Here is a 26762-nt window from a genome sequence, read left to right as displayed (position 1 = left end):
AAGGACCTTTTTACAGTAGTTCTTACGCTTGACATCATAACTCAATCCAAGCAGTGTATGGCTGAGTAAAAATGCATACATAGTGTTAAACAAAAATTATCCTGTGAAAAACAGCCTTGTTGTTTTGGATGACTAGCATAAAGAAAACAGAAACACTATGACAGAAATACTGACTTCTTGGAAAAGGACAATAAGTGATACATAATGTACTAGGAATATGATGTGAATAATTAACCTTTTAGATTCAACGTTGTCTTCTCTCAAATGCAGAATTGAGGCTGTCCCCTAATGCTGTGAAACTGCACCAGTTCAATGGCTGTTGGGCCTTGCATGCTGTATGACTCTGAGGACACTCAGATTTTCTCTGCCATTCCTGTATTCTCCTACATCACATATTTCAAGTACAGAATGTCTGATGAGTTGTTACATGCTGCACACATACAAATACCTAAATCAGGCATTTTCAAAATACATCTTTGTTTGAAGGGTGACACCGGTTTGACAGGAAGACCGGGCCCTGTTGGGCCACCTGGAGTTGGTGAGCCAGGACTTACGGTATGTCTATTTTTTATTTGGTGAGAGGGAAGCAGGACAGAAAGGAAAAATTCTCCGTGATTCCCTGTTAAAGGGGATATACGTGTGTTAAATGATACCATCTCTTTTCTTTCTTCCGCTAGTTCTCATTCTCATACGTATTACATTGTCTGACTTTCACTTCCCTCAATAAACTGGAAATGTTTCTAATTCCTTAACTTTTCTAATTATCTTAGTCTCCAAAACAGCTATGAAAAAATAACACCTCATGCAAAACCACATAAATATTTAAATAATCTGTTCCCCAACAGATTAAAATTCACATGTGGTAACTTCAAAGTTGACTGCTTTTTAGTATCATTAGAGCATTAACATCAGCATGGCTTTGAGGGAGAGACTCCATTTCAACCACTGTAACATTAGAAACAGTCATACCTAAACAACCTTCATAAAGACGTTCAGATTGCCTAAGTGGTCCCAGGTAACAATTTGACCAGTATTAGCTTTACTGAAGATAACAGAGGGAGAAATAAAAAAAAAATTTACTTTCAGAATTTATAGTAGGTTTGGCTCTGAAGTCTATTCCTTCTTTTCCTTCCCTTCCTCCTCCTGGTAGTTGTAAACTCAACCTCTTTGTGGTAATTCAGAAAATCAGTTCACCAATTTTATGGTCGCTTTTTTCCCAAGTGTCAGACAGCACCTTTTACTGAGCTATTTACAATTCAGCAGACTCAAATTCAGTTCTCATCACCTGGGTGAAAGACCCCTAGTGCAACCACAAGGAAAATCTTGTGCAGTTTTTTCACAAGTAGCTTTTCCCCAGTGACAAGGAAAGATTTGTAATAATCATTTCAAAAGAGGTGCTCCCATGAAAAACAGAGAGATGGCTTGGTAACTGAACTGTCTGATCTCAAACCTGCTTGAAAATGCACTACTGGAGAGGAGTGAGTTCTCATTGAAGAGCCCAAAGAAAAGAGCATTACTAATAAGGCCAGCGGTGACAGTCAGTCAAAGTGGGGCAGTAATGCTTCCTGAGTCTCTTCAGTAACTGCATAGAGAGAAGAGCCACTTTGTGGGGGAAGAGGTGCCTGTGATGTGCACCTTTGTTAGCCACAACAGCTGTACTGGTATAACAAGAGATTCTGAGTTTTAAAAATATACTAAAAGTGTTTTTAAAGTTTACTTTAAAATGTATTTGCTTCAAAAGAGTTTTCTTTTTATGGCTGAATGTATTGTAATGATCTAAGAACTAGACATAATTCTAAAGCTCTGTGCAGAAGAAGCAGAAGCATACTTAGGCTATGCAGAGCCAAATCTACCAGGATTCTGTGATGTGTGTGTAATCTCAAGGAATAAATCACAGGAAAAAAAAAAAAACCAGATGCCAGAAAACACTGTGAAACAGACTCAATATGCACAGGTTTTGGACTTGCATTTAGTGAAAGGTTTTAGTTGTCTTACTTGCCCCTTGTGCTCCTATCAGATCTGCTTTCAAAAAAGAGAAGGGCATGCCATTATTCTCTTCATCAATTACAGTCAAATCTCTCTACAGCTACATCTTCTTCAGTACTATTCTGCCTGGTCTTTAATCTGGTTCTCCCTGTCTCTCATGATGAAACTGATACATTAATAAGGATTAGTAACAATTTGTAAGCCAAACTAAAGTTTAGGGAGTGAAGATTTCAGAAGTATAAGGAATAGGAATTTCAGCTACATAACCTGTGATTCATAAGTAACCAGAAAAGTAAAACTGTCTGCCTTGTTATTGCTGCAGGCCAGAATGCTCATCATTTATTCAATGTGGATATCGTATTACTGTATTATTTTTAACAGGTTATAACTACACCAACATTTAAAGACGTGCTTAAAACCGACAATGACATAGAACATGTTGCTGTGGATTTGAGTGATTAATACATATTCTAGGCCATTTTAAACTTGTGTTAACAGGGGCCTCAAGGACCACAAGGTGTTCAAGGAGAAAGAGGTTCACCAGGAGAAGGGCTTCCAGGAGCAAAGGTACAGCAGTCAAAGGGTTTTAAGACCAGAGCAGCACCATTAAATGAGTGCATGCCAAAACAAGTCCATAGCAGACACGGGAATCTGAGAAAGTAGCTTGTAAATTAATATTAAAATTTAGCATCAATTAACCCGATATATTTTCATAGAATTCAGTTGGTCCAAACATGACTTCTAGGCACAACTAGCCTTTGGGGCCTGTAAACCCAATATTTAATTCACCTGACACTTGATTTGTGGCATCTAAGCCTGGAAGGAATTCCAGCTATAATTTTAAAACAGCCTCGAGCATCTGACTTTAAATAAAATATTATAAAAGCGATTCCTAGATGAAAAATTTAGCTTTTTGTTGTTGCTTTTTTCTAAATTCTTATATATGGAGATCTTTGCTGTCACTAAAGGCAGGCTTCTAAGCTTCTTAAATACCTCAGCCACTGGCTTATGCATTTTAGGAGAAGTCTGAATTCAGTTTGTGGGAAAAGCAAGCTGCTGTTACTAATTTTCGGATCCAGTGGAAGTAATGACAGTAGTAGTTGCACCTACATGGATGGACTCACTAGAACCACTGCTAGCTCCTTTCGCTGCCCACTGAAAACCAGTTCCCAGGCTGAGTTGTCACTTTGACCTTTGGTTACTATAACAGAGTGACACAGCTTGTACATGAGCTAAACAAATAAGCAAATGGTTCACTCGTTTTTATGCATGCACCAAGGCAATTTTGGTTGGGAAAAGAAGAAAAAATTGTTTCGCAGATGCAGGCCCCAACTGTCCCTTTACTACAAATCTTAGGATTTTTGCTTAGCGCAATACTGTAGTCAGCTAGGTTTAAATTTGACTGCTGCTAGCAACATAGTATCTTCAAACATCCAGTATATATTTTATGATGAATTACATAAATTATCTAACTTCATTGTTGATGGCTTGTATTTGTTTAGCAGATCTCATGCATGAAAAGAAACAAAAAAATGATTTGAAGAAAATGCATTTAGAAATCACTCCATTGCCACTGCAATACCAATTCATGTGGGAAGAAACACTACAACTAACAAGTAAAGCAACAAGGAACAAGTACAGAAGAATGCATAATCTAACCAAAACTACTGAGCAATTGAAACAGGCAGAATAAAATAAAGTGGAATTCTGCCAGCATCATTGGAACTCTTGATTCTATAAAAAATGTACTACTTTTTACTGCCAAGTCTGACCTGGAGCCAAGCGTGCATCAACAGAGCCTATATGTATCTCTAATCCTATTTATGGCTGCCAAGTATGTCAGCTCTCTGGTTTTAAACACATTTTAAACAGGTGATTTGTTAATCTAAAGCAAATTTTACAGTTGCTTTCTTCAGAACATTTTTACTACGAGCTTGCAGTTCAGTAAAAAGGAAAATGAAGGCAGGTGTTCTAAAGCATGAGGAGTAAAGAATGTTATTTTAAACCGAAATCCACATAATATATTTCAGTCAAAGTTAAAATGATGGAATTGGTTACCAGGGAGAAAAAAGACCTGTCTGGGGCATAACTTTATTGCCTTGAGTGATTCTGTGACAATTTACACAAGCTAACGATCTGCCTCTACATGTTTTACTAACAGAAGTACAAGAAAGCACAATATTAGCATCCTTATTAGTAACCTGCATTTTCCCCAAGAGCACTGTTTTGTAAATAAACATTTAGAAAGACAATGACATTTACAAATAGACTTCTAGAACAATACAGTTTGGCCTGGTCTTTATTCTGGCAAAATTCTCAGTGAGAGCCAGATCCTCGTTGCCACACTTTAATGAGATTAACCCATGAGACAAATAAGCAGAATTCAGCTTTCAGTTAGTCTCATTACTCAGCCATGCTGACATTTAAATCAGTTGTGGTTTTGCCATTGATTTGAGGGGAAGCAGGACAGGACCTTAAGCAATTGAGATGGGCAGAAAGATAAAAAGAACCTTGTTCAGCTCTTTCATCAGCAATTTCAAACTGCAGAGCAAGCTCATTTGAAAAGATGACCTCTTCGGTATCCTGGAAAAGAGATCCAGGAGCTACTTTCTGGTTCTTCTTGGTTTGGTTTTCATGATGACAGAGCAAACAGTGTCTCTAGTCACTTCAGAGAGAACAGCTGTGTGTTTCTAAAGTTAACAATATATTATTTTTTCATGTAGGGAGACCGTGGTTTTGATGGACCAAAAGGCCCTCGTGGACTTCCAGGCATCAGCATAAAAGGTGAAAAGGTGAGCAGTAAATACACCAGGGGATTAACAAAGTGCCAATAAATCTACATAATACAGGGAATACAAGGTTGATATTCACTACAAGAGGTCTAATGAGGGAAGGAATCTACAATAGGTCCTGGATAATATGGTATTTTGTAGAGAAATTTATGCCCAATAAACTCTCCCAACCTATTTTAACATCTCTTCATAGTAAAATAGGAAATGTTACAAAAAGCATCTGACTCTGTGAGAAGGTTAATGTTTAGAAAGGGAAAAACAGACTAGTGGTTATTTGCAACTGAACCAGCAGGGAATAAATGCATATATGAAAGACAAAAGATTAGATCCCTAGCTTCACCAGCTTCAAGAGAGGTTAAGTCAACATGTACTAGCACGGGAGCTGTCCCAGATTGTTTCTGTATCTTTACACAACTAAGCGATTGTACTTTGTTTGCCAGGGTGAATTCGGTCCTCCTGGTTTACCTGGGCCAATTGGATTACCTGGAATTGGAGTTCAAGGAGAGAAGGTGCAGTTTTCACTTCCCCCTCACCCCATGCTTAAATGTGTAGTAACAGAGAATATTTTATCTTTAATAATTACTTAACTAATCTTTTCAGGGAGTGGAGGGCCCAAAAGGACCACCCGGCTCTAGAGGGCTACCAGGACAGGGACTACCTGGACCAAAGGTTAGGGAATTTTCTGAAGTAAAGGCTACTGTGCTGTTTTTACTGTTATGTTTCCTGATTAAGAAATGGTCTGTCTCTATCCTTATGCTTGTTAAAGTGCTGAACACCAATCTAAGTATTGACAGAACTGCAGGAAATTATTTTCTTTATTAATGCTATTAAACTGTACAGCAAATCCTACTCCACTGAAAAGCCTTGATAAACCGATGCCATAGCTATCTATTTAGGTTTTGGCTTGGCTCACCACAGAACCTTTGAGGTACTACATATCAGACAGTGAACTGCACTTTGTCCGATATGTTTCCATAGAAAGGGTTGTCTGCCTTGAACTTGCAGTTTCATCATATCAGGTGCAGATGCAGTGAATCAATTTCAAAAAGTAGTTGCACTTAACACAGGAGAACACCAAAATTTCAATACCATCTTTTATACTCGCTGTACTGTTTCCATTCCAGAAAAATACATACATACTTTACAGATTGGCTCCCTTCATTGTTACTTCTGCTGCCTGTTGTCTTACCTGACTCTGTGTATTTACTGTATCTCGCAGTTAAGAACGGTCCAAGTATAATGAAGATTACCTTTGCTGAAGGAAAATTGTCAGAATAATTTAGCCTTGACTGATTCACACGATACAGAACTGTTAATGAAAGATGTCACCCTTGAAGTGTTTGGAATGGAGATTTAAAGTGATTTTCTGAGAGAGGTGACAGATGATAAAGTTCTGAATGACTGAAGGCTATTGAAGCATAGTATAAACGAACTAGAAGTGTAAGTGGGTCAAGGGTCCATGCCAGGTAAAGTATTTTGCAGCATCAGAGATCACCTCTTACATTTTGAGTGATTGTGCAGGGCTATGCTTTACCACTGGTAAAAAGAAAGAGAAGGTTGAATTGTCTGTGAATGTCAGATATGCCCCTGAAATATCAGCTACTTTGGTGGGAAACATTCACAGGGACATAAAATTACAGATTTACAGCATTAATCATTTCCACCAACAACTTTTTGGTGACGGCTCAAAACATGCTGCAGATTCCCAATCTTTGTGACCAAGGGTTTAACGCATCATACTAAAGACAATATCACACTAATCTTTCTTTAAATATAAGCAACCAAGAATATGCTTTTATATTTTTCCATGATAACGCTGTTGAAAAATAATTTCTACTTAAGGGTGAACAAGGCTTGCCAGGAGAGACTGGAGTGCCAGGAGAAAGAGGTATTGGAGAACCTGGTTCTAAGGTACATTGTTAATAGAGGAATCATTTAATTTATTTATTTATTCAGATCTGAAATGTGTGTTTTGTGAGTATCCTTTCTGTAGGCACTTAAAAGCGGTTTAGAAATAAAATTTAGGTTCTTAGTCTTTAAAATTTTTAACACAGACTTTCAGTAATCTCCAGAAATGGGAACATCTTAAATACACCACTTCTGTACAAAAGTAGTAAGATTTACTGTGACTGAAAACTTCCACGTGCTTGGCCCATGCTCAAGTCAGTGTTGCATACAGCTCATCTACAGCTCTGTCCAGAAAACCATCGAGAATATGAAACAGTTGCCAGAACTCACAGTCCTCAGCGTAAGCTAAGCTGTAGCCAGAGCTGGTGAAAAAAAGCACTGAACAGTGGTTATTGTGCTGCTCCTTCCTTTTTCACACAGGATAGGATGTAAACAGAGCAGCAGCTACATCCTCACACCTTCATAGGGGAAACAAGCTGTGCTACTAGACAGAAAGCACACTTGCGTAGAGGAGAGGAAGCTGTAAGCAGATTATTTTAGTGCTAAAGTGACCAAGATATTAACGAGTCCCTGTGTCATTAAGAGCCAAATTACATAAAATATGAGAACAGATGAAAAAGTACTTTTGTGATAGTGGAAAGGCACAGGGCTGTCTTGGTTTTGCTCTTGTTTGTTAGAGATTTGGGACAGGGGTTGGAAAAGGAGAGAAATTGTTCAATTTCTTTAATTTCACAAAATATGGTAATGCTGAGTGAACCCATTTGACCCCAAATGATCCCATTTCATCTAAAACCAGGTCAGGCTCTTGAACCTTACATAAACGGGCTGATGAGAATTCCACTGCCATTAACAGATTTGCACTGATATTCACCAGCAAGACGTCAATCATCATGTCACAGTCAGCTCTATCTGATATTTACTTCAAATGCTGCCACTTAATGAAATGATGGCATTGTATTTTAAGAATGAGCTGGAGCATTAATAGTTAATAATATTAATTGCATAGATAAAATCACAGTTCAAACAATCAGATGGCCGGATAGTTCCAGATACGAGAGTTGTCTTTATAAAAAAACGGCAAGATTTGGGTTCATATGCATAAATGTTTGCTATAAATATACATACAGTTTAGTAAACTTTTAAAAATAGAGATCCTTGATTCAGAGAAAGAATAGTACCAAGTCTGCATTTAATAGAAGGACTTACTTACTTTTTATTGATGTCAGGGTGAGCCAGGCCCTTCAGGACTGGCAGGTCTGCCTGGTCTTCCAGGAGAAGATGGAGCCCCTGGACAAAAGGTTGGTTCATCTCTGTCTGCAGTCTGCCTGCTTCCCTCCAAGCATTCCTACTGTTCTCCCTATGCTGATACCCAAACCTAGAAGAGAGAGTGTTCATGGACAAGGGGAAAAGTAGCACATTTTTCAGTGAAAAAAAATTCTCTTTCAAACATACTTTTTTAAGGAAAACTTTTCTTTTTCTTTTTTTTTGGGTGGGGGGTTGTCTTATCTTGTTTACAGTCGTTGGGCTTTTTTAATCCACCAAATGCCCTGCAAATCAGAAGGGAAACCACTAAAATGGCTACAGGCAACATCTCATAGCCTTCCAATCATGGTATTTCTTCCTAGAATCAGAAACCCCATATAACCCCATCTGAACACTCAGAGTGTTCAGCCATCACTAAGGAAACATGCTACTACATGCACTCCACCCAGAGTTTTACAATGGTTGCTTCTGAATATGGGAAAAAAATCGTGGACCCACTGACACCAGTGGGAGTTTTGCCACTGACTCTAAAAGGTCTATGATTTTAATGAGCTTATTCAAGTGAATGCAGTTGATCTTGCACCATATCTATGCAGTACTCTGAAATGCTGCTTTCCTTTTTCTATTCCAGGGTGAACCAGGGTTACCTGGTCTTAGAGGTCCTGAAGGTGCTCCAGGGATTGGAATACAGGGGGAAAAGGTGAGAATTTCTTACGAAAGGTGACATTCAAAATTGTAGTGTTCCAGGAATAAGTTTGTCAAATCCTTCTCTTTTTTGGTCTATTATAAGTAACAAAAAAATATATCTCAAGGAATAGGTTAATGAGTGCTTCTAAAAATGGTTAACTGCAGAGTTTAGTTCAGCCTCAGCCTAAAACAACAACTTTTTAAATAACAAAGTTAATAAAAGACCACCCAGGACATCTTTTTCATAATCTTTTTTTAAATGACAGCACAACAGTTCAGTGGCTCACGATTTCCAGTACCCGTGGTAGTATCTGGTCCAAGAAGTTCAGAAAGAGCTAACTGGGAATACTGCTTCTCTTAGTAGGAATAACTGGGTCGATCTTTTACGTTCTGGCTCTTGTACTGGTCTTCTGTACCGATTCACAGATGGACAAGTAATTCCGGTTTCTCATATCAGTGTCTGTATCCCGTGAAATAAAGACATTGGAAACTGCTTGAATAGTTATCCAAGACATTGGATAAGGCATACAGAGATTAAATGTCACAACAGAAGAGAAATAAAGATATTAAGTATCACAGTTGCAAGAAGCTGGAAAGGCTAAAAAAAGTGTAGGAAGGAAAATCAAGGCGTCCAGCTGTTTTCAGATTACTTTGGTAGGGAATACATGCAGATGACATGATGCAGCAATAAAATTAATTACTGTATTGGAACTTTTTCAGAATGACTCTGGACTCATAGCTGTTTCATTTTTGTTGTAATTATTACAGCCTAATAATATGTTTAAATAGCAGTTATCCCTTTACAAACTTCACACTATCTATTCTTAGCTTTTCCTGCCCAGAAGTACAAGCTGATCAATCAGAGAGGGCATTGTGGTCAATTGATTGGCCCTATTTGCCTTTGAACAAAAAAAAAGTACCTTTGAGTGAATTATATTTTACTGTTTTGACTATTTCTCTTAGTATCTTTTTCATGTAATTACTTAACCAGATTTTTCAGCTGCAAGGATGCAATCTTTAAGGCTCCTTTTGGTTCTTATTTTTTTCACAGTATTCACTGGTAAGTCGGTTAGTTTAATTTCAGATGATGAAAGATGAAATCTTTGTAGTTTTAACTGTACAAATCCAAAACTGGACAACTACCGAGCAGAATTAATTGACTTGACAATGAAGGCAATAGGAAAAACTCATGTGCACCAGCTATGAGATAGAACTTTGCTGTCTTTCACTGATATTTACAATTAATTTCAGTTAACGCATTCTTAATATTATTTGGTATGTGTGACATCTTCTCCATCTTTGTAGGGAGATCAAGGTCAGAGAGGAATACGTGGATTAACAGGACCAACAGGAGTGCCTGGACCTGCTGGAGCTAAAGTAGGTTTGTTACCAAGTTATGTGTGTAAAATAGCCCCCCAAAACTGTGCTTAGTTCTAGATCTCAGGAACAACTGCCCCGGAATTAACTCGCTTCTTAAAAAATAATTAAAAAAAAAAAAAGTTCAGCTAAGGCTTCTCTTAGCAAGACACACCATGATCCCTATAAACATCTATAAGCATTTTTTAAAGAAACTTTGCATTTACCATATTGCTTCCCTGTCAGTTTGGAAAAAGTTAAGGGACACTAATACAGGTATTTTTATGCTGAAATATTTGGGAAGATGGTCTGGTGTATGGCATATACCTGTGTCAGGACTTTATTTTCCCTTACACTGACTCATGGCTGATATTCTTTTATGGATTTAGAGTTTCTATTCAAATATTCAGTACTCACTGAAAGTGAGAGAAGGGCTACTCCAGGTTTCTCCTCCAGTTTCTTATTAAGTCTTTTGCTATTTATACACACAAAAGTGTGTATTTCCACATGAGAGGAAAAATAAAAAGGGGTAAAAAAGTACACTGAAAGGACTATTTAAAAAAATCTACTCTAACAGAAAAATATACATGTTTTCAGTATACCTACACAGCTGGGCAGGAAGCCTTGAGTGCTGGATGTGCTGGACCACGTCTCAAATACACTGAAAGAAAGGGATTTCTGATAACATATGTTTGTTCAGTGACGAGAGGAATCTCGTTTCCATTGAGAAATCAGAACTATGCTTGTTATCAGTTCTTCGAATAGTTAGATTTCACTCCACATAGAATTGAATATTAGAAATTTTAATAGTATTTTAATGGAATATTATAAATTGTTGCATAAATGTTTTCTCTATGAGATGCTCATGCTCACTTTCAGAAAAATCCATCGGTTTTGCTCTCCTTCCTTCACTGCAGGGAGAGCCTGGTGCACCAGGACGTCTTGGAATGCCAGGCCCTCCTGGAAGAGCTGTGCCTGGACCAAAGGTAACATCCACACTCCAGCTCCTAGTGCTTATAAACACAGGGTGAAAATTGTGAAGTAGGCCACGCAATTATTCGTGGAAATAATTTCAGCCTTATGAGGTCAACTAAAACTTCTTCTTTCCTATGAACAGAGTTATGGTTTTTATCCAGTCTAGTTACCACTGTGCCCTGGTATGAACCGTATGCCAGCTTGAGGTGTGGCCTACCTATGTTCATTTCTTCGTTTTGGATAACCTTGGATATCAAAATACTTTTCTTTCTTCTGCTTTTGGTGTTTAATGCTTGCAATAACAATACATAAAATTAGCTATTACATTTGATATATATATATTTGTATAACAGAAATCCAAAACCAGAGTCTGTGATTGGTGTTTAATAACACGCATAACTAGAGTATGTATTTTCTTCATTGCAGGGTGACGTTGGGTTACCTGGTCTTGCTGGACCAATTGGAGAACCAGGTTTTGGGCTTCCTGGGGCAAAGGTAGCTCCTAAATTGGTAAACTAACTTCTGATAGAACTGTAAAATAGGGCAGGATTTCAGTGAAGCAACAGCAAATCGCCTAGGATGGCCAAGTGTTGCACAGTTCTTAACGTTTATGTCGCACAACACTGGCAAAGTATAAGGATTCGCAGAGCCAGAAAACCATGGATGGTCAATCTTCCAGACTCCATGAACCACAAGCTTTCACATGGCAGAGAACCAGGAGAAAAATGACTGGTTTTAATTGAGGAGGAGTGAACACAGAGAGAAGACATGATTTATGTGCTTACAACAGCCTACCTGTCAAGCACAGTTAATTTTTCTCAGCCAGGCTCCTTTGCTTCATTCCTAATTTTGACACAGGGTAATCCACAGACTCCAAAAAGATCTCAGGACATGGGCCAAACTGGCAATGTGAGAAGAGATGCCTTAAGTAGTGGAATAAGAACATGAACAAGTAGCTAATCTCTAAGGACTTCTCTCTAGCACTTCTCTAGTATTGCCTCAGTGTTACCTAGATTCAACTTTTGCAAGCCGCTCTTCATTCCAGGGCTGATTTTGTCTGAACACCAAGAAACTTGGGACATATAAACCTGTGTTTCTCAAAATAAACCAGATCCCGCCCTCCCGCCCTTTTTTTTTTTACTTCGTGAATTTGACAGTACTTTTGAGTATAGCCCTTAGCCCTTGTTCTTTGAGTGAATTGAACACAGTAACAGAAGCATGAGAAACATGTAACGATCTCTGTCCCTTTTTGATCAGTTAGTTTCAAGATCTTTAAATTTATTTTCATCAGGAGGAGATGATGATGGAATCACATACTTTTCTGGTACAGTCCAGTTAATTCAGAGAACTGCATGTTGTCTTATTTCTGGGAATCCAACAGGAATCAACCAACAGGAAGCAGGTCCTTTGCTCAGAGTTGCAAGTCTCTCTCCCTCAGCCTTGAGCCCCCAAAGCTCTTTCAATTGGGTAACACCGCATGCTTCTGTGACTGTGTTCTTCACTTTTTGCTGTCTTTGTCAGTATTAGTGGGTTCGCTGTTGCTTCACTCTTTGACACGCATCTGCACTAAGCTGTACAGTCTCATTTCTTAAAATTATTTTTGCACGGGCCTTTGCTTGCCACTGTTACGCATGCCCATATTTTGGGTAGCTACAGGGACAAACACAATCTTGATCATCCATCCAGTTGTAGCTCTGAGCAACTCACTGCACCATCCAGTATGGCTGGGAGGGTTAAAGTCCTCTTAGTTTCTCTGTAAATCTTTTCCTGAGATACTCCAGCTATCTGGATCCATGAAAGGAGCTTAATTGTACATCTCTGATAGGAAGCTCCTGTTATACTCGGTAGCTTTAATGAGGTTCCACAACATTATAGGAAAATACAATTCTGGAACAAAAAAACCAGACAGGAACCTTGTGATAGAAAACAACATTTTTAAATTGGCCACACAAACCACTGTTGTCCCCTGCCCTACAACCTTTGTCTCACCACACAAACATACAGCATGTGCAGAAGCTATGGAGTTTTCCCATTGTTCTGCAGCAATTTATCTATCTGCAATTATAAGAATTATGTAAAGTAGCTACTGAGTAATTCAGTTTCCATGCTAGACTTTTGGCTGTCTGTCAATTTGGGCTCATTCACCCAAAGCTGGAATAATAGTAATCATGATAAAAATATGGGGAATGCAACTGAAGTCATTCCTTCTTATATGTAGGCCACAAATGACAACAGACAGAGCTCTTGAAAAAGATTCAAATTAGTGACTTAGAATTGAAAGGTCCTATAAATCCTCAGCACTATTAAATATCCCAGTTTTAGTCCAGGATTAACAACCTACAATAATCATTCACATAGTAAAATACATTAGCAGATAGACAGATAAAATCAACTTACAGTATATTTGCCAAAGGAGTTTCACTTTCATGTTTTTCCTGCCTTCATCAGGGTGACCGAGGTCTTCCAGGACCCCCCGGGCCCTTTGGGCCAAAAGGAGATGGTTATCCCGGCCCACCTGTAAGTCTATAGACAATTTTTTTAATGTGAATTGGGAACAAATAGGTGCTACACGAAAGTGATTAGCCTCCATGGCTAACATGCTAGGAAAGATTTGCTGGTCTAAAAGCCTAAAAAGGCTCCTCAACTGTGGAAATGCATTTCAGTATAGAAGGAAAAAGAAATCTCCCTCTGAAATAGTCCAAGACCTTCCATGTCCTCTACTCCTCCTGATTACACAATGTAATATATTCCAAGTGCGGCTTTTTTTTCCCTATAGTACCACTGATGTTTCAATCAGTTCCCTCAATATCTTGATGTAAGATGTCTTCTGCCCAGCCATACAAAATTTATTCCCAAACAGGAGAATATAGTCCAGGTAAGCAGCTGTGTCCATATACAAGGGTGTGAACTCAGGGCAACACTATCTTCCAGAACCACTGAAAAAGCAGCTACTGTCCAAAGAGCCAGAAGAGCAAACTGTCCTCAGTTCTGTTCATCAGGTTGTTGAAGGTGTGGCAAAGAATTGGTTGATCTACTTTACAGCCCTTTACAGAGGTCTTTACTGGTAGATATGACCAATCCCTGCAAAAAGGATACAAAGAGAAAAGGCTCCTTCCTCTCCCTTCCTTGCACATGTATGCAGCACTGGTCTCACGTATCTAGTCTGCTCAACAGTGTGCTCCACCAGCCCTGGCAGTTACATGCCTGTCCCAGGCAGATTGCTGGCTACAGTCAGGGAATCTGGTGATATACTAGCATTTATCTGTGCTAAAGACAACAGCAAAAGTGCGTGCAATTGCCACACTGAGGAATAAAAATTAATGCATGTCAAAATAGAAATTGGAATTCGATTTATAATACTTCATGATATTTTTGTGCAATCCAATGCAGAACTGCTTCTGCACCTGCCTCTCCAGATCAGACTCCACATGCAAGCCTCCTGCATGACATGCAACACACATGCAAATGTCACAGACACCACTTCTGGCTTATCAGAGTAGAATTTAACCCATTGTAGGCCACAGTGATCCCACTAAGAGAAAATAGAATACATTCAAGATACTACCATATTAATGTCAACAAAACATGTAGTCAATATAGATGTAAATTAAATTAGTATTCTGTCTGTGCATATAATTTCAGGGCTTGCCAGGCCTTCCTGGGATTCCTGGTGAACCAGGCCCAGATGGAGTTGGACTACCAGGACCTAAGGTACAGACCTGAACTTCTAGAAAAGTAAATGCATGTTTGTACTTCATGCAGATATAATTCCTAACCACAGGTCACAGTCAGAATACCTTTTTAATCCAGCTTTAACTTACTTGTCAGTATCTAAAAGGTAGATCCCATAGAAGACCTTCAAGCTTCACTTCAGAACTCATCCTGATGCTGATTGCAGTATTACTGGAATTATACAGGGAATTGAAGGATTGACTACAGCTATTTAAATATTCTTAATGTCTCTTAAAAGGACATACATCTTTTTTTCACTGACCTCAAACCCCTAGCTGTCTGAAGGCACTGATAGCAAAAAAGCTAGAACCGTGCCAATGTGAACATGGAGTCTGATTCAACTGACAGGCAGCAAGCAAAACCATTTTTTTTTGTTTGGGGACCCTGGAGTTCATTTTATGATATGGGAATTGTTATTCCTGTGTAACTGCTGTATAGTTGACTGTACATGTCTTGAATATGTTTAGATCACTAGCCACTGTTTATCCCCAATAACTTTCTTGTCCTGCCCACAGTATTCATGGGTTAGCATTGTTCAGACTTGCACTGTGCTGTTCAATAATTCTCCTCTCTTTGTCCCATTTGAGTACAGCAGATGCTGGGAATTCTAGAGATAAATTAAACTTTGGTATTCACTACTTATTTTTTAAAGTATCGACTTTCAGGGTGATCCCGGTAGTAGAGGACCAATTGGTCTCCCAGGTCCCCCAGGAGAAGGCCTGCCAGGACCAAAAGTAAGCCATTTAAACAATTATGTTACCCATTGTCTATTTTCTAAAAAAGAAAAAAAAAGTACAGTATAAAAATGTGTGATCATGCATACACATCTACATGTTTTCTGTCTTCACTCTTCACTAGAAACAACTAATCGGACAAATAAGATAACTAAGGAATACAGTGTCTTTATTCTGTAGCAAATCAAAAGTGTTTCCAGTGACCAGCCATAAACCACAGCCGTTTTCCTGTTGCATATGATAAATTATAAGGTGATAATCTTGCAGTGAAGATCAGTGACAAAACATTTAGCTCCTGCAGACATTAGCTGCAATTCAGTAGCAAAAATTTCTTCAGACCTAGCATTGGTCAGAATTAATGGCCTGGCAACCACTTACCATGTCTTGCCTATACTACTGTTACAGCTACAGGTTGTAACTCAACAGCGTACTGTTGAGTTCTTCTAGAATTAATTCCTCTTCTTTTACTGTATAAAGTAAATCAATAATCATCTAATGACCAATATGATGACCAATCCCTGAAAAAAGGATTATTTGTGTGATTATAATATACACCATGACAAAGGCCTGGAAATAACTGTAACTATAAAAACCAATTTTCACTATGAAACCTCCCAAATTGGAAACTCTTATGCTCCTACAGCTCAGCTTTAGAGGTCTATTAATGCAAAAGAACTGTTTTAGAATGTAAATGTAAACAAACTGAACAAGGTCAAATGCAAAGATTTTGCAACATAATAATGTATTACCTGCACAATGTGGCTTATTGGTCCCAGAGATTCAGTTCATGTTGGCATGAAGGCTAGGTCCCAAGCTGAGCAGTGGTGAAGCACTTCCCCAGGCAGTGCTAGTCCCAAGGGCTGGCATGTGCACAGGATCCTTACAAATGAGGAAACTGAGAATTTCATGCAGGGATACTGGAATAGCAATATAGGTATAAAATTAATATTGTACTATGTGGATTTTGATTGCTTCCTATGAATAACATATGGAACTGAAACATTTTCTCTAGAGTTCTTTTAAAAACTAGCTTATAAATTAGAAACAAGTGTTCGTTTGCAATGCCACATTGGTATGTATGTCTATAGGTCTTAGTGTAAGCTTAATGGTGATGAAAGATAACACAACAATAACAATCCTTTCTTAAATCTTAATTCAGTCCCCTATGTCCCACCAATATAATCCATCCTTCAATGCAATGTATATCTGTATCAGCAAGGTGATTCGAGCTTTAGGCCCTGAGTGACTCCTTTGAAGTGTAAACTTGATTTTCATAATCTGATAAAGGATAAAAAGAGTCTTTGTCAGCTAAAGCAATCTTATCCTCACTACTTATAAAAAGACATCGATTTGGTAGAGGATGGACAGGAAATTACATGGTGGTATAATAATTTGTGTATTTATGTTATGAATATTGTATTTAACGTATGCAGGGTTTCTCTCTAGGGAACCATAGGACGCCCAGGGCCACCTGGCTCTCTGGGACCTCCTGGTGAAGGTATTCAAGGAATTAAGGTAAAAAGACTCAGTGTCTTCAATATTTAACCTGTTTTGAATTGTCAGTCTGACCATCACAGTGTTAAGGAGATTTCACAGTTTCTTTTATGAGGAGAGCCTCAGGCTAGAAAATGAGAAGGATAACATGAGCACCTACAAAGTACGTTCTGTCTCTACTGCTGTAAACAACAAGCCCAAGGGTGTGTGTATTGAGGGAGGAGGAAGCAGGGGCATCTTTTATGAGTGAAAGATAGCCTTACAAAATTAAAAATACCATTCCCTCTTCCCCAACTCTCATGCCCATGGAGGCAGTCTGAAGTAGTTATATGAACGACCACCTACGGTAGAGAAAGTCTCCTTCCTGAATCTATGTGTAATATTAAGTTTTCCCTGTAATATGCACTTTAACCTAAAGCATAGATCAGATGAGACAGACGCAAAAGACAGAAAGGAGGAATGAGAAGGAATAAAATGGGATGGAAAGAGGGAACAGGAGAATTAGAACCAATAACTATCATGCGTTTTTTCAATATTATATATCTTTAGAGTAGACATACTGATGAAGTATTTGAGAAATATAAGCTAGCTAATACTTTGTCTCAAGTGCCTCAAGATACTTGTTAAAATGCAGTTTGAAACACTTTCTCTTTGAACATTTAAAATCAATGCATGACGAATGATTACAAAGGGTTAACATCACTACCTGGATTATGATTAGGGGGAACAAGGAATTCAAGGAATGCCAGGACCACGAGGCCCCCCTGGAGAAGGGCTTTTGGGACAGAAGGTATGGTACCTAAATCAGAGATAATGTCCTAGACCAAAGCCAAAATACTGAAAATGTTCATTACAGTCAGCTCTCACTGAAAGCATCTGAATTCTGTGAAAAGGGAATGGGGATTTGGGAAAACCCCAGTCATTCACATGATCATTTTAATATTTTATAGCAGCATCTCTTTCAGTGTTGTTTGTTTTAATATCATATGAGCCTTATCTTCTACTGCAATTAGAAGAAATATAGATATTAGATTTAATATCACTTCCTTATTTTTACCCATCCACTATGCAAAATTTGGGAACTACATTGATGTTAAGAAAAAGAGAAATGTGGGTTGGAATCAGTTTTTGGATGTGATCGCAGCAGCTCGGAAAGGCTGTACAAAGTCCCATAGTGTACTAAAAATCAAACCAGGAGGCACTAATTCATCTGTTTGCTATTCCAAACACATTTTCTGGGCCAAAAGGTTTCTCAGAGCGATATTCCCATTATTCATTCCAACTACGTCCTTGCCTTTCTTCTCAATTTCCCTACTGTTATCTTATTTTTCTTGGACGCATATAATAATTTCCATCATGCAATATCCCATGAAACCCCTCTGTCTGCATGTACTTGTTTGAGATGGTTCATTGTTCAAAGTGCTTCAGCTATTTTTTCCCACAAAAATGCTTAACCGATACTACAAGTTACTCACAAAATTCACAAATACCAATTGATTTAAATGATCTCTAACAAAGATTTCTAACTCATGTCAGAAGCTGAAGGTGAATTTGACAAAGGCAGCTAGAGAGAAATGTGAAAAGTGTAATAAAAACTGACTGACTTACACTTTCTGTCTGCTTACCAACATGGTTTTAAAGGGAGATCGAGGAGCTACAGGTGAAAAGGGGAAAAAAGGAGAAAAAGGTGATGTGGGTGACCCTGGTTTATCTGGAGAACCTGTGAGTAACTCAGGTTTATCATGTCTGTTTTCTTAAACTGCTTAAAAATAAAGCTGGGTTGTGTGTTCTTCTTGCTATTTAACTACATATAATCTGAAATACTTAAGAAACTGAAACTATGAAAACCTTTAAAAGCATAAAGAAGACATTTCCATGCTGAATACCCCACTTCCCACAGATGTGGTTTCTTTCTTAAGGCAGCGAAAGACAATTGCCGTATTTTAAGACAAAACTATGCAATTCTGTTCTATGGCTACCAAGTAACTGTAGCTCAGACTTTCCCTCAAAGCTGATGAACAGATGAAGGGAAGCAAAATGGTAAATTCTGCCGATGGGCAGGTCGCCAAAAGCTGGAATGCAAAATGTGGTGCCCTTCTATTCTGACATTTGCATACTATTAAGTAGGGATACATAAACACCATTGCCCTTCTTGCCCTGACACTGGCCCTATTAGACTCACATAGGATGAAGCAGAATTCTGATCATTCCAGGGTGTCAGGCAGGTATACAGTCTCTCGAGAAAGGAAGCAAACACAGCATGGTAGACAGGAAAGCTTTGCACAGATTCTCCCTTGCTAATGCAAACTGACAATCAGTGATCCAGCGGGAGACTTGAGGTCATCCAATTCCCATAAAAACCTCACCATCTTAGGAGGTTGTAGATACTGCATACACAAGGTAATATCACAAGAACACTACTTTTTCTAGCCAAAGTTCTTATCCGCCAAATACTATTCTAATAATGGTATTGATGAAGTCATACTTTGAATTACAATGTTACTAACTCATTGCAGTAGCTTAATTAACGATCACTGTTACAGGGCAAAACTGGACCAAAGGGAGAGCAAGGCCTAACAGTAAGCAAATTCCATTATTTAAATCCCATTACGGCAAGATATAAACAATACAAGATACTATCAGATGAAATGTATCCTGTGTTAATTATTTTGGAAAGAGCTTTCTGACTAGAAGTGGTCTCAGTAATAATATAGAAAGAAACCACGCAAAGGTTTCTGACTTTTTCTTATCTACTTTATGCTGAAATGGAATTTAAAGTTCCTGGTGATTTTAGGTATTTTTCTGCTATGTGTGCTTTTACAGTTAGTGTTAGATGACCCAGGTGTGTACCTGCTGCAGGAAAGTTTTTTTAAAAGTATTTAAGAGTCTGAAGAGCAAAGATCTTCAAAACTGTCATCGTCTATCATGCTATAAACTTAATTATATTTCTGCTAAGCCTGAACTGCACTAGACCCAAATTCAGTAAAGCATGTCAGTGAGCGTATAAATACTATTGAGGTTTATGATGGAAGCTGAGCAGCAGTAGCAAAAGGTTGTATTTGAAAGACTGACTCAATGCCAAATGAGTCCTGTCATGTACTTCAAAAAATGTAACAAATGATTGCTCTAATAATGAGAAACGCGTTGTTTGCATGTCACAGAAGCTATCACTTCTCTGAACAGGCAGCTCTGAAGGCAGCAGCTTTTTTTTTTGCTGCTGAAAGCTGGGTAATACAGTGGGCCAGGTACACTAGGGTGCACAAATCCCAATTCCATTCTGTGTTGGCGCTCTCTGCCGTATGGCAGCTCGCTACAAGCAACACACTTCCTGAAGCTGGGTCTATTTCTCCACTTCCAATACATTTAAAAGGGATATCCATATTATTCAGATGGTAAAATATGAATGAGTTTTGACTTTAAGTTTTAATGAGGACCAAATCATCACAGAACATTCTCTACAATAACGGTAGTTGATTGTTTTAGATAGAGGTGTTACTGTGTTGTCAGTTAATGATTCTTATATGCCATATAAAATAGTTCATTGTAAAATGTGGGACTCATTCCAAGCTTAAAAGGTCAGGTTTGAAAGTTAAACAGTAAGATTTTTTGTAAGTCCCTGTAGGATACAGATATTCATTATAAACAAAATCCTTGGTAGTGTCAATATTATATCTCATTTGAAAGAGGCAAATTGTAAAATATTTTTATATTTAATTTTTTCATATCCAGAGAGAAGATATAATTAAACTAATTAAAGAGATATGTGGTAAGTACTCAGGAAATCTTTAATTTCAGATTCTATTTTTTCTTCATTACATTTACATTCTTCTCCTTTCCAAAACGATCCCAAGTCAAGTCACCATGATCTGTTTTTTTTTTATTTTTCCTTTGCAGGTTGCGGTATTAAATGTAAGGAAATTCCTATGGAGCTTGTATTTGTGATTGACAGCTCCGAGAGCGTAGGACCAGAAAATTTTGAGATTATCAAAGACTTTGTAACTGCTTTAGTAGACAGAGTAACCGTAGGCAGAAATGCTACCAGAATTGGCCTCGTGTTATACAGTTTGGAAGTTCGGCTAGAATTTGGTCTCAACAAGTATACAACTCAACAGGATGTTAAGCAAGCAATTAGAAAAATGCAGTACATGGGAGAGGGCACTTACACAGGAACTGCTATCCGTAAAGCAACCCAGGAAGGATTTTTTGGTGCTCGAACAGGCGTGCGAAAAGTAGCTATTGTGCTAACAGATGGCCAAGCAGACAAGAGAGAAGCTGTAAAACTAGACATTGTCGTTCGAGAGGCTCACGCAGCAAACATCGAAATGTATGCAATAGGAATTGTAAATACTTCAGATCCAACGCAGGCTGAGTTTGTGCGTGAACTAAATCTGATTGCTTCAGATCCAGACAGAGAACACATGTATCTCATTGATGACTTTAATACCCTTCCAGGTGCGTTCATTGCAGTTTTATTCTGCATTGTATCTGATGCTTCTCAGAATGGGGCAGGGTGGGGGGAAGGATTATCTTTGTGGATGTGTTATGTTTTGATGCTGACCGAGATTAGTTACAATGTGCAAAGTAAAAGGAACCTAGAGATACAGATTCCCTTCTTTTTAGGAGTCACATTATAGGGCAATGATTCATCACGCCAACAGGGGATGTCACCTACAGTGTAGGAAAACAGCTGCTTAAACTAGCTTTCTAAGCGGAGTAAGTGCTCATGCACCGTAAATCTGCTGGACTGGAAACCAGAATCAAACCCACTGGGGTGAATTCTACGTATTCACTTCCGTTGGGAAGCAACCCATTTTACTGGGTTATTGACATGAGCAAGGCAAGCAGTTATTTTCCCACTACCAACTATTAGTTGTTACTAAGCTCAGATGAACACCTTTAGGTGAGTTCATTGTATTTTCTACCACGTAGAGGACTTACAGCCTATTTGTGAAAAATAAATGCCATAGTCCAGAGAGCCCGTAATAATCTTTTTAGATGCATATAAATAATCTAAAGGAGTACTGGATTACATGTGTATTATTTACATGTATAAATAATATAAATTCAAAAAATACATTGAATTTCTCAGTATGATGAGTTTTTTACTTTTTTTTAAACAGCTCTGGAGTCCAAATTAGTCAACCAATTTTGTGAAGATGAACATGGTACCTTAATATACAACCGTAATGGAAATGGTGCAAACATAAATGGACCATCTTTCCATTCAGTATCTTCAAGTTCTTTACATTACATACTTCAGAACAACAACGTTAATAGACAATCACTTTCAGCACAGACACCTGGAGTATCTACAGTAGAAAGTCCTCTGAGTCTTGGTGATCTTCCTCAACCATTAGCTCCGGTAAGAAAATTCAGCAGGCTTTAATGAGCAAAAGTTTTATATGTATATCCTTCTCTGTTGCCTGATGTAACATGTAACTTTCCCCCTACTTTTCTACAGAACAGGTACTGTAACAGCTCCTTTAACTTGGTATGCTTGGAGCTGGTTGTTCCAAGTAAAAGTTCTGATGTTGCATGCAGGCAGTTATCTAACGGCTATAATTTATTCCTGATACTGTTACAAGGATTATTATTTCTGTGTTTAATACAATAATATTTGTGCCACAGTGTGAAACATAACATTATTAAAATTATATTGTAATATAATTGTAATAATAATAATATATTGTAATAATTAAGTCTAAGAATAGTAATTAAACTCAATTGTAGTCTATATTTTTAAGTTTATAAATAAAATTCTGTAAAGGTCAACTAAGAAAAAAATACATATCCCAGGTTTAGGATTGACAATCCTCCTGGCAGACCAACCAGGTGAGGTTAAAATCCTGATTCTTAACACTGAAGTCAGGGTAAATGGGAAGGAAAAACATTAGCAAACCTCTAAGTGATAAAGGGCTTGTTTATTTTGAGACACTTCACAATATCTGAAGAGCAAAGAAAATCAAATGCTTATTTCAGACCAAAGTACCTCCTGTGGTAGTATATGAAGCCTATGAAGAGGAACAAGAGGAGGAGGAACAGTCACCCTTGCTAACAGTGGGCACTAGAGGTATTTTTATCATCATTCATTTCTTCATCTTCATTTTTGGCTGATCAAAAATCAATGTCTCATCCTGTTTCTTTTCACCTGCAGCTGTGGTACCATTATTGCCATCTAAACCATCATCATCAGATAAAGTGATGACATCATCTCTTTCAACTGCAGGGCTCACACCAAGACCAGGTTATAGATCATAACTAGTTTTTCATTTTGTTCGCTCTTATCCCGATACTAACTTTTCATAAGGCTTTAAATCAGAGTCATTTTGTTCCACTCTCTGAAGATTTCGTGAGCCCATGCTGTGGAAGAGAATCCATTTCAGGATTTTGTAACAGATCTAGTGGCAGTTCTTGTCCAGCCTGTTCACCAGTTCTCATCTTCCCAAATTCCAAATCCCGCTGCTCCACTTACAGCAGAAGCAAGGTCAGCTATAACCTGAGACAGAGCTCATAAATGGCATCAAAAAGAGAACATAGTGCTAGCTGAGGTGGGCCAATGAGCAGGTAATTCGTCAGCCAAGAAGGAGCAGTCTATGGAGATGGGAGGCTTCATTAAAGACAGAGGAGATAATGATTTCAGAATTGGACAGAAAAAATAGATTTCTCCTTCAGAGGAGAAACAGGAAAAAAAGGTGTCATTTGAAGGAACGTATAGTAATTAGCTGACTGCTCAAAGATTGATTCTTTTCATATGAAATGTCCAAATGTATTCTGTTCATCATTTGGGGGATTCACACTTTTGAGTTCCAGTAATAGTGCATTATGTTGGGAGCAACAGAAAAGAGCAATAGAAACATGTTCCCATGCTTCGTGGGAACATGGGCATGACTATTATTCTGTCTCTGGCAATAACTATTTTTTTTTAAAAGTGTCAAGATACCAGTTGCCAAAGACAGAATATTGATGTCACAACATTAAACTTGAAGGAAAAGTATTTTCTGTCTCATGGTATTATTAAAAAGTGAGTGAGAGTAATTAGTATGTCACAGTCCTCTAATGCATATCTGTAGGAATCATTAGACCAACAAGCTTTACATTCAATCTTAACTAGTATGTACATAATCACTACCATTGTATTAGATAAGGAGCAGAAAAATCTTACAAAAGAAAGACTAAATTTTTATATTCTTCTCACTATTCTAATGCCTCTTGCTCCACACCACAAAGAGAACTAATGTACTGAAGCAATGTACTGCAGAAGGATGATGGTCATATTTGTGGTTCGAAAATAGCAGATGCAACTAGCTTACAGCTCTTTGGCTTACAATTTTGGGTTGCTCACAAGACTGGTTGCTGATAATTAGATTTCAAAACTTAGATTTCAAAATTATCAGATTCATATTGTTTGCTCTTCTTGTATATGGAGCCATACTACTATTATTTCTGGAGTTACTAGAACGATGCCAGTAAAGGAACAGTTTACTTGACCTACTAAAAAGCACTTTTAACTTGCCTTCAATGCTAACATCTTTAGAAGTAAAAGTGGATCTTAAACTGCTGTGTAACATTAGCAGAAAAAATAAAATCAGAGTTTAAAAGTTAAAATCTATGCAATACAATTGACTTTTACAAACTGAATTGTTTCTATTCCTTTTTTTCCTTTATTTTAGAAAGTATCCTGGACCTCCGGTGCAAGTTAAGGCTGGATCAAGGGCCATGCCGTGTTTATATCATAAAATGGTATTATGATAAACAAGCCAATGCTTGTGCTCAGTTTTGGTATGGTGGCTGCGATGGAAATGCAAACCGCTTTGAGACTGAAGAGGAATGTAGAGAGGCTTGTGTATTTTTTTCTGGAGGTAGGAATTTATCTCTACATTAATAACGAGCAAGTTGAAGCTATTGATTGTTTGGGTTTGTTATCAAGCATCCAGCAGGGTATGTAAAACTAAACCCACTAATTTAAAGAATGGTAACATTATGAAGTCATATGCTCACTAATTAAAAAAATGTCTACCTTTAAGCTCACTTTAATTCTTTTTGTATATATTGTACGATGTAGTCCTTATGTAACAAAATAGCAATTTTTCAGCGTTATCAAGAGTACAAAATTTCCTTTTTACCAAGGTATAGTAAGACCAATATAACATTTGCCATAGTAATTGCCCTTCCTTCACCTAGATCTTTAAATACTACCATTGTACAATCACTAACTATACCTCATTTTAAATTATATATATAGCTTTGGAAAGTAATCTTTGGTCATTAAAATTATGCAATTTCTTTTCTCTCTATTACAGAAATCTGATATTTGGCATGGATTCTGCAATGAATACTTCACTTTTTTTAAGCAAAAGTGTTCCCATAAATCCTGTTTTAATATTTCAAGCATAAAATATCAATTTCCAAATTACATGCAGAGTACTACTCAGTACAGATAAATAGAGCAAATGCATCAACTTGTGGCCTACGTACACATGAGACAGGGAGGTGGCTCAGCTACCCACCTTTCCCAGCCACATCAAAGTTACATTCAGTCCTTTCTTCTGTAAACAATCCTCAGTTTCCATTAGCTACCAAGGTACATGACAAATGCAGTTAAAACACATCCACAGATTTATATGAGTGGCTATACCAATAGCTGGCATGACTAAATTAGGTTAGTTCATGTCTAAAGCGGTCCTTGACATGCGTTTCTCTTCTGAAAGCCAAGTCTAATTTTTAAATGCATTTTAGTATTTTCACCTCTTTCTTAAAAACTTTTTAAACTTATGTTCAAAGCATCAAACGCAGCATAGAGTTTATTCTTTACTGCCCGTCACTGACATATTGCTTTTTACATTTATGTCTGCCTGTATATGATGTATTTCCTATTGCTTGACTTATATACTTAAAAGCTTGTTTCTAATAAAACATTTCTAGTTTTACTGCCAGGACAGAGAATGGATAATGCTACCTTTACATGACTAAAAACTTACCTCACAGCTAAACTACACTTACTGTGTAATGTGCTCCTGGTGATGTAACTTGATTTCTGCCACAGCCCTTAACAAGACTGAACATCTCAGATTAGGCACTCCTGCATATGAAACCCAGCGACCATTTTTGGTTGGGTTTGTGGGTTTTTTTCCTGAACAAATGGTAAGTTCAGCATATCAACAGAAAATGGCACTTGGCCTGAAGCCAAACGCCCGCTACCCTTCCTATGCCCCCGGCCGCGCGCCCGCCGGGGCGGCAGCAGAGCCGCTCTTCCCGCCAGCGCGGGAGGAGGCAACGGGCTCCTCACCGGTTCGGGGACCAGCTCCAGGCACAGAGCCGGCAAGGGGCAAGTTTCTTCCTATGATTCGTACTTATTTAGAGTATTTTTTAATTTGAAAGTGGTAGGATACTGCAGTTGAAATTCGGCTAGATACAATTTTCAAGTTATTCCAAACTGAAAATATTATAATACATCCCATCTAGTTAAAACAAACAAACAAACAAACACACAACAAAAAGAAAAACCGCAAGACTTAAAGCTGTAATTTACCGAGTAAGCGAGCGTTTCACAGGTTTTAGGTTTACCGACTGTACAGGGGTTGTGTTTAACGATCGCCCGCGGCAATACAGATGTCACCTTGTACCAGACAAAACTAAGACGCGAGGAAAAGCTGCAACTATTACATGTCCCAGCGACTCAGAGCACTCCGCTCTCCTTCACAGAGCGTTCACAAGCGCCAGGCCGTTGGCGCTGCCGAGGTCGTACAACCCCGCCACCGGGCCGGCAGCGAGGGAAGGCGCCGGGCGGGCCCTCCCCCCGCCACACGCCACACCCCGCCCGCTGCCAGCCGCGGCC

General features: G+C 38.3%; 1 protein-coding gene across 1 annotated transcript in view; it reads left to right on the top strand.

Moving 5' to 3' along the window:
* LOC309590347 (uncharacterized protein) overlaps positions 1 to 26302 on the top strand; it is a gene marked incomplete at both ends in the record, with an annotated part of 36853 nt that extends 10551 nt beyond the window's left edge. Inside the window, 25 exons of the mRNA XM_082311466.1 lie at positions 487 to 555; positions 2485 to 2553; positions 4710 to 4778; positions 5219 to 5287; positions 5379 to 5447; positions 6621 to 6689; positions 7913 to 7984; positions 8581 to 8649; positions 9942 to 10013; positions 10910 to 10978; positions 11394 to 11462; positions 13416 to 13484; positions 14610 to 14678; positions 15365 to 15433; positions 16880 to 16948; positions 17649 to 17717; positions 18569 to 18649; positions 19471 to 19506; positions 20657 to 20693; positions 20822 to 21379; positions 22048 to 22289; positions 22907 to 22997; positions 23082 to 23171; positions 24598 to 24786; positions 25971 to 26302. Of these exons, the coding sequence (XP_082167592.1) occupies positions 487 to 555; positions 2485 to 2553; positions 4710 to 4778; positions 5219 to 5287; positions 5379 to 5447; positions 6621 to 6689; positions 7913 to 7984; positions 8581 to 8649; positions 9942 to 10013; positions 10910 to 10978; positions 11394 to 11462; positions 13416 to 13484; positions 14610 to 14678; positions 15365 to 15433; positions 16880 to 16948; positions 17649 to 17717; positions 18569 to 18649; positions 19471 to 19506; positions 20657 to 20693; positions 20822 to 21379; positions 22048 to 22289; positions 22907 to 22997; positions 23082 to 23171; positions 24598 to 24786; positions 25971 to 26302 (2766 nt within the window). The remainder of the gene's footprint in view (positions 1 to 486; positions 556 to 2484; positions 2554 to 4709; positions 4779 to 5218; positions 5288 to 5378; positions 5448 to 6620; positions 6690 to 7912; positions 7985 to 8580; positions 8650 to 9941; positions 10014 to 10909; positions 10979 to 11393; positions 11463 to 13415; positions 13485 to 14609; positions 14679 to 15364; positions 15434 to 16879; positions 16949 to 17648; positions 17718 to 18568; positions 18650 to 19470; positions 19507 to 20656; positions 20694 to 20821; positions 21380 to 22047; positions 22290 to 22906; positions 22998 to 23081; positions 23172 to 24597; positions 24787 to 25970) is intronic.
* Positions 26303 to 26762: the final 460 nt, after the last annotated feature.

The sequence above is a fragment of the Platalea leucorodia genome, assembly GCF_965183815.1.
Source record: "Platalea leucorodia genome assembly, chromosome: 5".
Taxonomy (NCBI): Eukaryota; Metazoa; Chordata; class Aves; order Pelecaniformes; family Threskiornithidae; genus Platalea; species Platalea leucorodia.
This window is presented reverse-complemented; position numbering and strand designations above follow the sequence as displayed.